Consider the following 13,005-nt stretch of genomic DNA (forward strand, 5'->3'; position numbering starts at 1 on the left):
ACTTTTTAAAAAAATGAATAAAACCGTATTCTACCACCCCATTAGCAGACCTTCTTTTCACAAGACTCCCTTTATTCTTATCGTAGGAAAGAAAACTGGATACAGACGATACTACGCTGTACAAATCTCCGCAGGGTGCAATTTGAGTGCGATTTTTTTTTTTTTTTTTTTTTTGAAGTGGTGCGAGAATAAGATTAGGGCATGGACCACTAAATCTCTTTGGACCTCCACTGTTCTTAGTTTTTCACCATTTAAAAAATACTCAGATCTATCCTTTTTTGGTCCAAAATGGATGACCTCACACTTACCTGTATTGAAATCCATCAGCCAGAGTTTTGCCCATTCACTTAATCTATCAACATCTCTGTGCAATTTTATGCTCCCATCTACACTTACTATACCACCAATCTGTGTATCATCAGCAAACTTAGATAACACAATAGAGAGCTATATATCCAAGTCATTAATATAGTGAATAGTTAAGGCCCCAACACAGATCCTTGTGGGACACCACTAGTCACTTCCTTCCAATTCAACTACATACCTATTATCCCCAATCTCTGTCTTCTACCGCCTAACCTCTCTCCTAACCAGGTCAATAATTTTCCTTCAATTCCATGAGGTTTAATTTGAGCTAAGTCTCTTATGTGGAACCTTATCAAATGCCTTCTGGAGGTCCATATAAACTACATCAGAAGTCTAATCTTTTAGTCTTCCTTTTTCTGGAAAAGGTTTGAACCTAAAACAAAGGGATAAAGGAGTTTCACCTTCTAAAAATGCTATTCACTTGAGCAATACCAACTTGTAAAATAAGGTAGGCCTTTATTAAAGGGCAATGTTTATTATTCTGGTGTTGCAAAAATAGGTAAATTTAACTGTGATAACGATATGCTGTCTACATTCCATACAAGAATAAGCCATTTATTGGTTTATAATTTGGATTATAATTGGCCCAGTCACCCTAGAGCATAATTTCACCTTTTGAAAGATAGGAGCATACATATGTGCGACATCACTGTATCCGGTACACGAGAGATCGTTATTACTAATGTTTAACTAGATAATGTGCAGTAAAGGTACTCTCCAGATCGTAAAGTACAAGGGGTCTACTTATGGGAATAACCATTGATGCTGAACCGGAGCGAATATCTTGGGCAGACCCTAAAGTTTTAAGTCTCCTACTCTTTTCTAAAACTTTTAGTCTCAGTTTTTCATATACAAACCTTTAAAATTCTAGGCTTATCTCTGCCTAACCACTGCTACATAAACTTCTTACTCTTTTCGACCTTAGTGCTGTCTGTACTCTAGACTTTTGGCCGTCACCAACATTTCTGAATAAAAGAATAACTTACTTTTCTGGGCACATCAGCAAAGAATGCAAGCAATTCAGCAAGCTCCATCTAATGAAGGTACATTCAGTAAGTATATGGGCGACCCAATAAAGTTAGGATCAAAAAACACAATAAGCATCTTAATAATTGGTTCCCCAAACTTCTGCGTGAGATGCTTTTCTGAACCGCTCAGTTTTATTTCACTTTCAATAACTGCCCTGAAGGCTGTCAAGTTTCCTTCGACCGTCTTCAAAAAATATGCTTCAAAATAAGTAACGGATACACAGCACACATTAATATTTTTTTTATTGACCCCTTTTACAATAAGCAGGTTTTCACTTCAAAATCATCATGAGCTGTCCCCAGATCTATGTAAAGAAATACTGCCCAATATTCTGAAACCAGAATAGGAAAAGAAATTCTTTAGAAATAAAATTGTAAATTCATTAAATTTTTTTTCTAATAAATTATGTCAAATCGGAAGGTCTTTCTTTTTAGTTCTCTGGTAGATGTCAATTTTAATAGTTGAACATACTGAAACAGAATAAACAAGAATTACTGTGTTACTATTACAAAGCATCCAGAAATAAACAAGGCGACTTTATTAGACTCATCAGTAAATGTAGTGTGGTTATATTGTGGATCAGCTCAAAAAAAATCCTACATAAAACTAAATTTAAACCACAAAAAAGCACAAACATGAACAACGAACATCACAATACATACTGAGTGTTAGATATTTAAGAAGAGCCTGAAATAGATCTTAAGTATTTTTCAGACTAGGAAACATTGCTGCAGCTGCTGGACGATTGTTCTTATCTGACAAATCGATGCTTCTTTTTGTACGAAGCCCATCTGCACACGGGACAGCAGTGTCGCCCTCCCGCCAACCAGACCACAATGCATTGCTGATGGAACACGTGACCACAGGGTAGCCCCATTATTAAGCAGCCATTTCTGAAATTCTCCAGGCACACCACGCATTCTGAGCAATGCAGCATGTTACTGGGCCAAATAGACCAATCTGGCTCATCATCTTCAGTGACAGTTGTGTTTCCGTGTAACCGTGGTGTGCTTTGACAAACGTTGCCAGTATCTCTCTCACTGGCATTGCTTTCTTCATTAGTTTGCACCTTTCCTTCAGCGGGTGTCTGGAGTGCACTTGCTTCTTCATTATCACTTATCTCTGATTTATTACACACTACATCATGGCTTTCACTTTCGGAATCACTGTCAGTCTCGTGGCAACTTTCACTTATTTCATCTTCAGAATGCCCTGTGACACATTTAAATCGCCACGTCGGTAGGTTCTTTATGTAATCCGTCGGTATCAATGGATGCAGCCACAGATCTGGGAACGCAAGTCTCTCCAACAACAAATCAGGATCCTCTTCCCAATCCAAATTGTGAGGGTAATGCTGAAATGAAGCAATTGGATGGAACAAGTAGCTTGTATACCAGTCCCACAGACTTGACAGCCACTCAAGATTATTAACATTTACTTCATCATCATTATTATTACGTCTCCGTTTTTTCTCAAAGTAATCTATTAGCAAACCGTGACCCAGGTATGTGCTGAGAAAGAGAGCTGGATGGGACGAGTAGAAAGTCCAGTCAGCTCGCACCCAAGAAGCCAAGGTGGTTGTGTTGGCATACCTCAAAAATTTTAAACTATATTCATAAAAACTTTCCAAATATGGCAACTGAAGAAATCCAATTATAGGTAGCCAGGACATTATTAGTAAGGAGTTATAAGTTCCTAGTGTGCTTATAAGAACCACAAATCGTTTTATTGTAGCACCTTGTGTTATAAATAAGTCCATCCATGCCATTAAATTAACCAAAACTAGACTTAAGACAAAGAGGTCATTTACTTCAGGCTGCAATGATCGAAGGAATACATCCATTGCATGATGCGATATAAACTCCCCTGTAGTGTTCCCATATTTATAGATTCCTTCAGGAGTTTTCACTATATATGCTGGGAACTGATGTACACCAATCTCCTTCATGCGGCTGTCATTGTTCCAGTTCTGGACATCAACAAAAATGAATTCCACACGACCTGTAAATTTTACACTGAGAACGGAGTAGAATGCAGGCGGCTGGTCCAGGTTTGCAAACAAGTACATCTTTACAAGATATCGGTCACTTTTATTCCATTCTTCCATTAGCTGATCAGTGCTTCGGACGGTTTTGATCCGAGATGCCACATGAGCGTTTATCCATTTAAAAATATGCTCAACTTCAATCCTGCGGCCGCTGTACTCTTTAAGCATCACTTTCCCTTTTGAAGTGTTAGTCTGCGGAATGGACATTATGAGCGTGGATTTCAACCATCCTCTTTTGCTACAGTATCTACAGAAAAATGTAGACAGAACAATGAATAAATTTTATAATTATTTGCACATCTTATGCAAATAAATAGCAACAGCTATCTACTAAATTATTTGTAAATACAACTCACCTTCAGGAACGACAGTGTGTATCTATGTAGCTGCTTTAACATAGTGAAAATATTACACAGGTGACACTGAGCAGAAGAGGAGTTAGGGGAAGTTATCAAAGGCATGGTTAAAAAGGTAAGATTTGAGGAGGCATTTGGAGGTGGAGGAGAGGTAGCTAGACGGAGAGCTTTAAACTGGGGGACAGGGAACCAATATAGAGCACCGAGGACAGGAGTCGTGGGTGAGCAGGGCAGGATACAGCTGAGTTTTGAACAAGTTGGAGTTTATGGATGGTGGAAAATGGTAAGCCAGCAATGGGGACATTGAAGGAATTGAGTCTGGAGGTTAAGAAAAGCATGGATAAAGGTCCCAGTGACAGTAGGGGTGAGGGAGGAGCAGAGACAGAAGTGCTGGATAGGATGCGGGGATTGAAGTTCTGCTCTGGGTCAAAAAAATTTGGCAAGGTTTTCTGCACTTGGTTCAGCATAAGGAAGTGGAACGGAAGGGTATGGAGTCAGTGACAAGGGTGTAGAGTTCAGACGGGAACTGAAAACGGCAGCTCGTCTTCCCAATGCTCATTTGCAGGAAATTTTGACTCATCCGCCATGAGCAGTCTGACAAGGAGGGGTGTCACACCATGGTCAGTCATAGAGGGTGTCATTCATGCCTTTGTGTGGCCATTTATGGCTAAAGACATGGTTCATTTTTGACAACCAAGTAACAAGTTAAAACTGACAAACAGAGCCATAAATAGACGTGACCTTGCCTTGGTCTCCATGGGATTGGAACCAACCTCCAACACAACACTGAAAGAAACCCTTCATCATAAATTTAAAATGCACATTTCAAATTCGGTTAATCATGATTTAGAAATGTTAATAGCCAATGCTCACAGCCATTGTGGCTGCAGATCAAGAGCAAGTACTACGCAAAAAATTGCTGAAACTATAGTCATCATATGGAAATAAGTTTTATACACAGCTGTAATCCGCAGTTGTTTCCACATCAATTACATTAAAAAAAAATTATGATTCTATTCTGTAATTCCTGCTGTACAACCACACACTATAAATCATCCATATCAGTGGGTAGGAATCATAAATATCCAAGCTCAAATAACATCCCATTTATTTTACAGATCGGAGGCAGCTCGAAGGTTAATTAAGCAATGCTATGGAGGGAATTTCAGCTGGTGCTGGTGGGGAAAAAAAGCACAGGTACCGCAGGTAGTGCATGTCATTTCTGCCGTTTACATCACGTCAGCTGGCCTCTCAGGCTGCTTATACACGCCAGCAAGGTGCTTTTAGTATTCCAGTCTGTGTGACTCTTTCCCTCCTTCATTTATCAAAGCATGTCTTAGTCATTGTGCAAATATGCCTGCACGAGCTGAATGTGCAATTATCCACTGTTGCTAAATCCTTCACAAAAGTGTGAAAGGGCCAGATTCAGCAGCAGGAAAGCTGGATTATTACTACAAATGGACATAGTTCTGTAACATAATTGGCGTTAACAGACAGAACCCAAACATGCTCTCTAAAGGGTTGCATGGTGAACAGACTCTATAAAACTTACCTGGGGTCATTGGAACAATTGAAAGCTCCTGTACGTATACCAAACTGGGAGACTTTCTTCATCATCTTGTGCCATTGATCCTTGCACAATAAAGGATCTTTATCTTTAGCCACAACCTGTGAAATAATGTTAAGAGATTATTACAAAACAACAAATAGGATTGCTATTATCTAAAACTGTAGCCTGATCTGTAAATGCCACCTTGGCTCAGCTACAGAATGTGTACAGGTTTGTGACCCAAGTTGTTGGCACTTTCTTTCATGCTGGTTTCAGAAAGGCATAAAGGACAATGGGCGGGGGGTAGAAAGGAAGTTACTTGTCAAGTCTGGTGAAAGCAATGCATTTCAGCATTTCTTATTGATGTTGAAAGCATTCTCTCGTATGCCTACTACTTTAAAGCAATTTCTCTTCTCCCTAGAAAACATTAAAATACAAAACATGCTGTGTGACAGACATCACTAAAATGCCACCTGAAATTCTGTGTGAAGAGGCTGTTCCATTTGTTTGCTATTAAACTACTACCTGTGAAATGTAGTCCTCCCCTCACATATTTCAACCAGATTTTAAAAAAAGATTAAATATTTTAAAATTTCAAAGGCCTTAATACAGCATTTTGAAAAACTTAAAAGAAAGTAATTACTTGGACCAGCCATATCCCATCTTTAGTGTCTTCCACTTGCTCGTAGAAATGCATCTCACCACTGAAGTTAGTGCTAGCGGTAGATTCCGACGCTTCCTCTTCACGCAGTGCAGAATAAAGCTCACCCTCCATTAAATCACCTGCAGTAACAAATACACCGAAAGAGGTTCAAAACACACCATAAAATATTGGAAGGTATAAGACATTAGAATAATATACAGCTAGACTATCCTTTATCCGCACTTCCGAAAACCGAAAACCTCTAAAAACCGAAAGTTTTTTCGTGGAACGTAAGTCGTGCGCACGACATGACCCGAGTGGCGCCAAACATGACAGGAGTAGTCCGGGAGCTCTGCCTTTCCTTGTGAGCAGGGCAGAGGGTCACAGAGTTCCCTCCTGGGTAGGAGATTGCAGGCCGAGCCGGGCAGTGTGAAGGAGGTACCGGGAGAGTGAACCCAACAATACAGCGGCCCGTCCGATAGCTGCAGCGGCCCGTCCGATAGTCTTTTCTTCCCCCCCACCCCCCAACCTGATTTGCGGGCCAGCTTAGTGTAGGAGTCAGCCGATATCCGGCTTTCCCACAACTGGCGGCGGCAGTCGAGCCCCAGACCCCCGCTAAGTCAAGGAATTCAGATACGGAGCAGGGGGAGCCGGAAACCTCGATCTAACAGCAGAAATCAGCAGCCGTTTTGTTAGGTTTTTTTCTTCCCCTAGCATTTTTTTAAACAGTCAGGCTGTGGAACAAGTCTCTGTAGCTTAGCAACAGCTTCAGAGACGCTTCCAAGGCAGGGCCAGAGTGTTTACAAGCTGTTGCTAAGCAACAGTGTTTGTTGTCAGATACGGAGATGAAAACCTTCTGAAATCCGAAAAATTCCGAAAACCGAAACACAGCTGGTCCCAAGGTTTTCGGATAAAGGATAGTCTACCTGTACTGAGTTTAAAAAAATTCATTCACAGGATGTGGGCGGCGCTGGCAAGGCCAGCATTTATTGCCCATCCCTAATTGCCCTTGAGGAGGTTACTTTTTGAGAAGGTGTATGGTTTTTTTTTAATGAACATTTAAAATGAATTAGTACTGCAAAAGGTACTTCATTGGCTGTAAAGCACTTTGGGATGTCCTGAGGTCATGAAAGGCCCTATATAAATGCAAGTCTTTTTTAAAAAATGAACTAAGGGGGAAAACTGGCATTTATTCCCTGGCTACACAGAAGAATCACAGAATCTTACAGCACAGTTGACCAATCAGCCTATCGCGCCTGTGCAGGCTCTCTATTATGCAAAGTTTCTATCATGCACCCTTTCTACAATTCTAATGCTAAATTATCTATGGTAAATTTATTCCAACATTTGAATTAATTCAGCAGATGAATACATAGATCGACAATATTGGTATTCCTATTAAATTGCATCAATGCTAGAATGGCAATTTGAGAAATTGAATTCAGTAAAAAAAAAAATCTGGAAATATCTGGAAGGCAGATTATTATCTGAACGGCAATAGATTGGGAGAAGGGGAAGTGCAACGAGACCTGGGTGTCCTTGTGCACCAGTCGCTGAAGGTAAGCATGCAGGTGCAGCAGCCGGTTAAGAAGGCAAATGGTATGTTGGCCTTCGTAGCGAGAGGGTTCGAGTACAAGAACAAGGATGTCTTGCAGCTGTACAGGGCCTTGGTGAGACCACATCTTGAGTATTGTGTGCAGTTTTGGTCGCCTTATCTGAGGAATGATGTTCTTGCCATGGAGGGAGTGCAGCGAAGATTCACCAGACTGATACTGATGGCAGGAATGACGTATGAGGAGAGATTGGGTCAATTGGGCTTATACTCGCTGGAGTTTAGAAGAATGAGAGGGGATCTCATTGAAACTTATAAAATTCTAACAGGACTGGACAGACTGGATGCAGGAAGGATGTTCCCGATGGCCGGGGAGTCCAGAACCAGGGGCCACAGTCTAAGGATAAGGGGTAAGCCATTTAGGACAGAGATGAGGAGGAATTTCTTCACCCAGAGAGTGGTGAACCTGTGGAATTCTCTACCACAGAAGGCAGGAGGTCAATTCATTAAATATATTCAAGGAGTTGGATATATTTGTTAAGGCTAAAGGGATCAAGGGATATGGGGAGAAGGCAGGGACAGGGTACTGAATTTGGATGATCAGCCATGATCTCATTGAATGGCGGAGCAGGCTCGAGGGGCCGAATGGCCTACTCCTGCTCCTATCTTCTATGTTTCTATAAAGCTGGCATCAGTAAAAGTGACCATGGAAGCTATCGGACTGTCGTACAAACCCAACTGGTTCACCAATGTCCTTTAGGGAAGGAAATCTGCCGTTCTGGTTTATATGTGACTCCAGTCCCAAACCAATGTGGTTGACTCTTAACTGCCCCCTGTAGTGGCAAAAAATCTTTTAAGCTGGGTTTTGCCTCTCCCAGGAGATTACATGACTACTAGTGGGAGGGAACACTAGGAGTCACGATGCTTTGTTGTGTCACGGCTGTTTGGGACAAGTTCAATGGACCAGTCAGTCTTTTCCTGTTCTTGTCCACGTCTCATGGAAACTTGTCATCCTGTAATTAAACCCTCTCGTCATTGGCACCACTGCAGTGCCTTCATAAACAACTGACAAGTTTATCTCGGCAGTTCCCATTATAAATGTGGACACGAGAATTTATAAAGAAAAAGGTTGACAGAAAATGTGTGCAGACATGAGGGCCCGGATTTTGCAGCAAAAATAACGGCGAGTCTATCAGCGCTCACCGTTATTAAAGAGTAAATCGGACAGCAACTTCCAGCGACTGCACATGTGCAGTTAAATGCGGAAATCAGGAAGTTGCTGTCCAAGTTGCCATGTTCCTCCAGAAGCTGCGCTATACCCGGTAACTCACCCAGAGACTCGGCATGCAAATACATAGATGGGCATGAAGTTGGGGTACTTACGTGATAGATACCCACGAAACACGCCAGAAAAAGTTAGGGCTTGTCCATTCAAGTGCAAGTGAATTTTTAATGGCGTGATAAGTTTTAATTACTGCCAAGCAACCTCTCTGGCACTGAAAATGAACTTTTATAAGTGTGGAGTCTCATTCCTTCAGATTTTAGTTATTGTTGGGAGATTTTTAAAAGTTACATTTTTAAAAACTTTTTATTTGTGTCTTATCTCTTTCTCTCATAATCCCATCTTTCCTTTCCCTCCATTTATTTCGCTTTCTGTACATGATTCGGCAAAATATTCACTATTCTAACTTACACTGCCTGGTTCAGACTCTGCGTGTCAGTAATGATTCTTCAATCTGATTGGTCATGGAGATGCACAGTTGCTTGCCCTGTTGACACAGGTCCCAAGATCCCCTGTTTTGAATTTCTAATCACTGCAAATTCCAGTACAAAAGGTCATAGAAAGTCTGTGGGCAAGTGTAGGTGTAATGAATGGCACCACCGCTGACCACAAAATCCAGGCCAATTTTTTTTTTTGCTACATTTTATTGTATGGGCATTCCAGCACGTGGCGCGATACGGATTCGCAATTCTCCAGAGTTACTGATCTTAGCTGAACTGTCGTTAGATGAGATGGGGCTCAGGGGGCAATTCTAGGTTATTCTCACCCTTCCTTGTAGCATCAAAAGAGCACTTGTGAAAGAGACCTGAGAGCAGGAAATTTGCATTGAGAGCAGAAACAGGTAGCGAGAAAATTACTGCTATAAAATTGGCCGTGGTCATTTTGAAAACGATATATATATATATATTTTTTTTACATCACAAAAGTTTGCCTATTTGCATCACAAAACTAAGTGTGTAGCCGTCTTTCATCCTTGTTCCCTTCTCGAGTACCAATAACCTACCTTTCCACAGCAAGGTCAAAAAAGGTAAGCAAATTTTGATACAAAAAAAACACTTTTCAAAAAAGGAATTCTATGTCAACTTTTTTTAAAAGTTAAAAGTGAACACATCGACCATTTTGCCTCTGCATAGAAAATACTGCCTTTAGCATTAAACTGTGTCAGCAACCATTTCATGTAATGAACAGGCAATGCTTATTGTTATAATGAACAGATTATATAAAATTCTATATTTGCATTGAAGCACGACCGGTTTAATCAGCAAGCTAACACCAGTGATATAAAGATCAGAGATTTTACTATCCAAAGAACTATGAATTAAAATGACACACCAGCTTGACATGGCCATTCTAAAACTTTAAAAGTGTATTGGTCAATTCAGTGTAAATGACACACCCAGTCCTTTCAGGCTAGTTGTGATAATAAAAATGGCACTGGCACACATCCTCACTCCCAGACTTGAAAGGAAAAGTAAAAGATGTCTTATTTTAACTAATGTTCCAAATCCCACTTTGAGAAAAGGATAATTGTACATTTTTCCATTTAATTAAATATCCTGTACATGTAGATGATTCGCCTAAAGATATGAAAATGTTCAGAAACAGAAGCAAAATTATTTTGTGCTAGAAGTCACGTCATGTGAAGGAGCCCAAACATATTCTTATATCCCACTATTCAAAAGTGGTATCATCAGATACCTATCTCAAAAGAATTATCTCCTTAAAAACTCAAAGGTTTTATTGAATATAGATTTCATACAAAATCTATATTCAATAAAACTTTCTTATTGAAGTAGAACAGAATTTTTTCCTAAAAAAAATTAAGCCTCAAAGAGGAGTAGTTAAGGATTTAGTGATAGGTGCAATATTGCATTTCAACATTTGGGCGTGAAACAAGTTACTCTGGGATTGCTACATACACAACATTCTAAGGATTCTAGTAAAAGGATTATATTTCAATGATTCCAGTAGCACTCTCCATCCTGTTTCACTGGCTGTCATTTTTTGTTGTTGAAATCCAGTATTGTTAGTAAAGTATAATGATGGACAAGTGAAATTTTCATGCTATGTCTACATAAACTATGAATGGCATCAAACTGTACACATTAATTATCTCCTTCCAAACTGAGTTGCATAGGGAGAGTGCACTGGTGGGGATAATGGCAAGAGCAATTTAAGATGGCAAATTAATAACTTTACATGTTACAGAATATTGTCTTCAGTGTGATTTTTTTTTCTAAAGTGTGGGACGAGTGTTGCTAAATACGCCTAGTGACAGACTGAAATGAAATAGTATGGCACTTGTATTCCACAAACTAGATGAGTGAGAATGTGTTAGAACATAATCACAGGTTTCAGGTGACAGTAATACAGTGGCGGTCAGATGATGTCAAAATCTGTTGTAACATATTCCAAAGAATTTTAAACTCACTCTTGAAATTACCAAATTCAAAAACAAGTTTACAGTACTTTCAATTTCGACCGTTTTATTTTAACTTGAATTAGCTATAAATGTTCCCATTAGACACATTGCGAGCTTATTCCTTCCAACAGCACACTTAACTTATCTGTGTGCAGTTGGGTTGCTGCTTTACTGACATCATAGCGATGAGAGTGAATAAAAAAAAAAGTAGCCAGCGAGACAGAATGGAAAGTGTTACCTGAATCTTTGCATTGTCATCTTTTTACTAGGATACTCAGAATGTTGCACATACAGCAACCCCAAAATAATCTGCCTCACTCACAAACATTGAGATGCAATGTTGCAATACTTGTCCTACGGTAGTTTTCTAGTTGGATATTTTATGATGCGTCAGAAATTAGAAAGACAGTCACATTTATAATATGCGCATTTCAAGCTTTAGATGGCTGGGAAAAACACACAGGCTTGGGAGAGTTTTTAACCAAACAGATAGGCCCATTTTATCAATGTGGTTTCCACCTCCAAAGTGGTCTGTGGGACTTGAGCAGCAGAATAAAACAGGTAAATATTAAACTTATTCTTGTGGGGGGTACTGCATTAAATAGAAATAAAACAGTAAAAGTTTAAAGAATTACAATCGGAAAGAGAATGAGTGGAGTAAAACTGGGCAAGCACTTGTTTTACATTAAAGCTTTTTTCAAAGCATGTGGTTATTACAATAATAAAAGGAATTCTGCATTAGTATTACTATAATTAGGGGGTGTTTCAGCATTAGTGCATGTCCAGCCCAGGATGCATTTGCTCTAAAGTTAAAACAGTCAGCTTCAGGGGAAAAAAATATTTTCCCATCCTGCTGTTTTCAACAGGCAAGGAAGGAATAAGCTATAGAAAGAACTTTAAATTAACTTAAACTGGTCATTATTTCTGCCCATAATCATTTGGAATGTAACAATTTTACTATACTTGAGACTAAATGTTTCCGTAGAAAATTACAATAAACAATTTAAACTTTTCTTACCAACAAACATGATATAGGAATTATGTAATAACTGCAAAAAGTATTTTCCATTCATGAATTATAATACACAAGTAATTTTAGTTATTTTGGGCTTTAATTTTTTGCAGGCATTGGGGGGGGGGGGGGGGCGGCGGAGAAAGAGTGGAAAAATTACACCTACTTTGTAGTTTTAACATCGAAAACCTCCCATAGTAGTGTGTGTACACAACACCTGCCTGCTAAAATCAACCTAAATTAGCTCCCTGTGGGCTGCACATTGAAACTAAACACCTGTTCAGAAAGAAGTACTTACCTGGGACAGGTGCAGTACCCATATGCTTTCTTGTCAAATATGTACAACAACAACAGAAGGGCTGACTTCAGATAACAATCTGTACTTGATCGACACATAACCTGATCCAACTGTAGAATTCTAATATATTACTTAAAACCCTTTCAATAGATCTTTTGAATGTACGTACATTATCTTTCATATTACGTTTAAATCTTTTTATCTTACAATGATAAAATGTAATTAGACAGGTAAGAGAAATTCCTCCCTCCCCCCCGATCCTGCAGAAAATATGTCTAGTCCAACACTGCAATCGCAAGTTTATCCTGTTATTCTCAATTTTCCAAATTTTTAAAATTCCTTTTTTACCCCTCTTTTGCCTTTGCCTTTCTGATTCCATCACTTGTCTCTAATCATTTAAACAGCGTTTGGCCAGGTGACCTATACAGCAATTTATTAAATTAGCATTT

General features: G+C 39.5%; 1 protein-coding gene across 4 annotated transcripts in view; it reads right to left on the reverse strand.

Moving 5' to 3' along the window:
• LOC147123667 (charged multivesicular body protein 3) overlaps positions 1–13,005 on the reverse strand; it is a 113,927-nt gene that overhangs the window by 62,057 nt on the left and 38,865 nt on the right. For 3 of the 4 annotated variants that reach the window (XM_085975498.1, XM_085975499.1, XM_085975497.1), the window contains 3 exons: positions 5,991–6,130; positions 5,351–5,466; positions 1,620–3,689 (listed from right to left, as the gene is read on the reverse strand). In XM_085975498.1, coding sequence (XP_085831624.1) covers positions 2,147–3,689; positions 5,351–5,466; positions 5,991–6,122 — 1,791 coding nt within the window. In that variant the 5' untranslated portion in view covers positions 6,123–6,130 and the 3' untranslated portion in view covers positions 1,620–2,146. Of the gene's footprint in view, positions 1–1,619; positions 3,690–5,350; positions 5,467–5,990; positions 6,131–13,005 lie in introns of those variants that run through there. The other variant, XM_085975501.1, reaches the window with a different exon arrangement.

This window comes from Somniosus microcephalus, chromosome 2 (genome assembly GCF_052327205.1).
Source record: "Somniosus microcephalus isolate GS21.2 chromosome 2, FLI_Smic_1.0, whole genome shotgun sequence".
NCBI classification, from domain to species: Eukaryota; Metazoa; Chordata; class Chondrichthyes; order Squaliformes; family Somniosidae; genus Somniosus; species Somniosus microcephalus.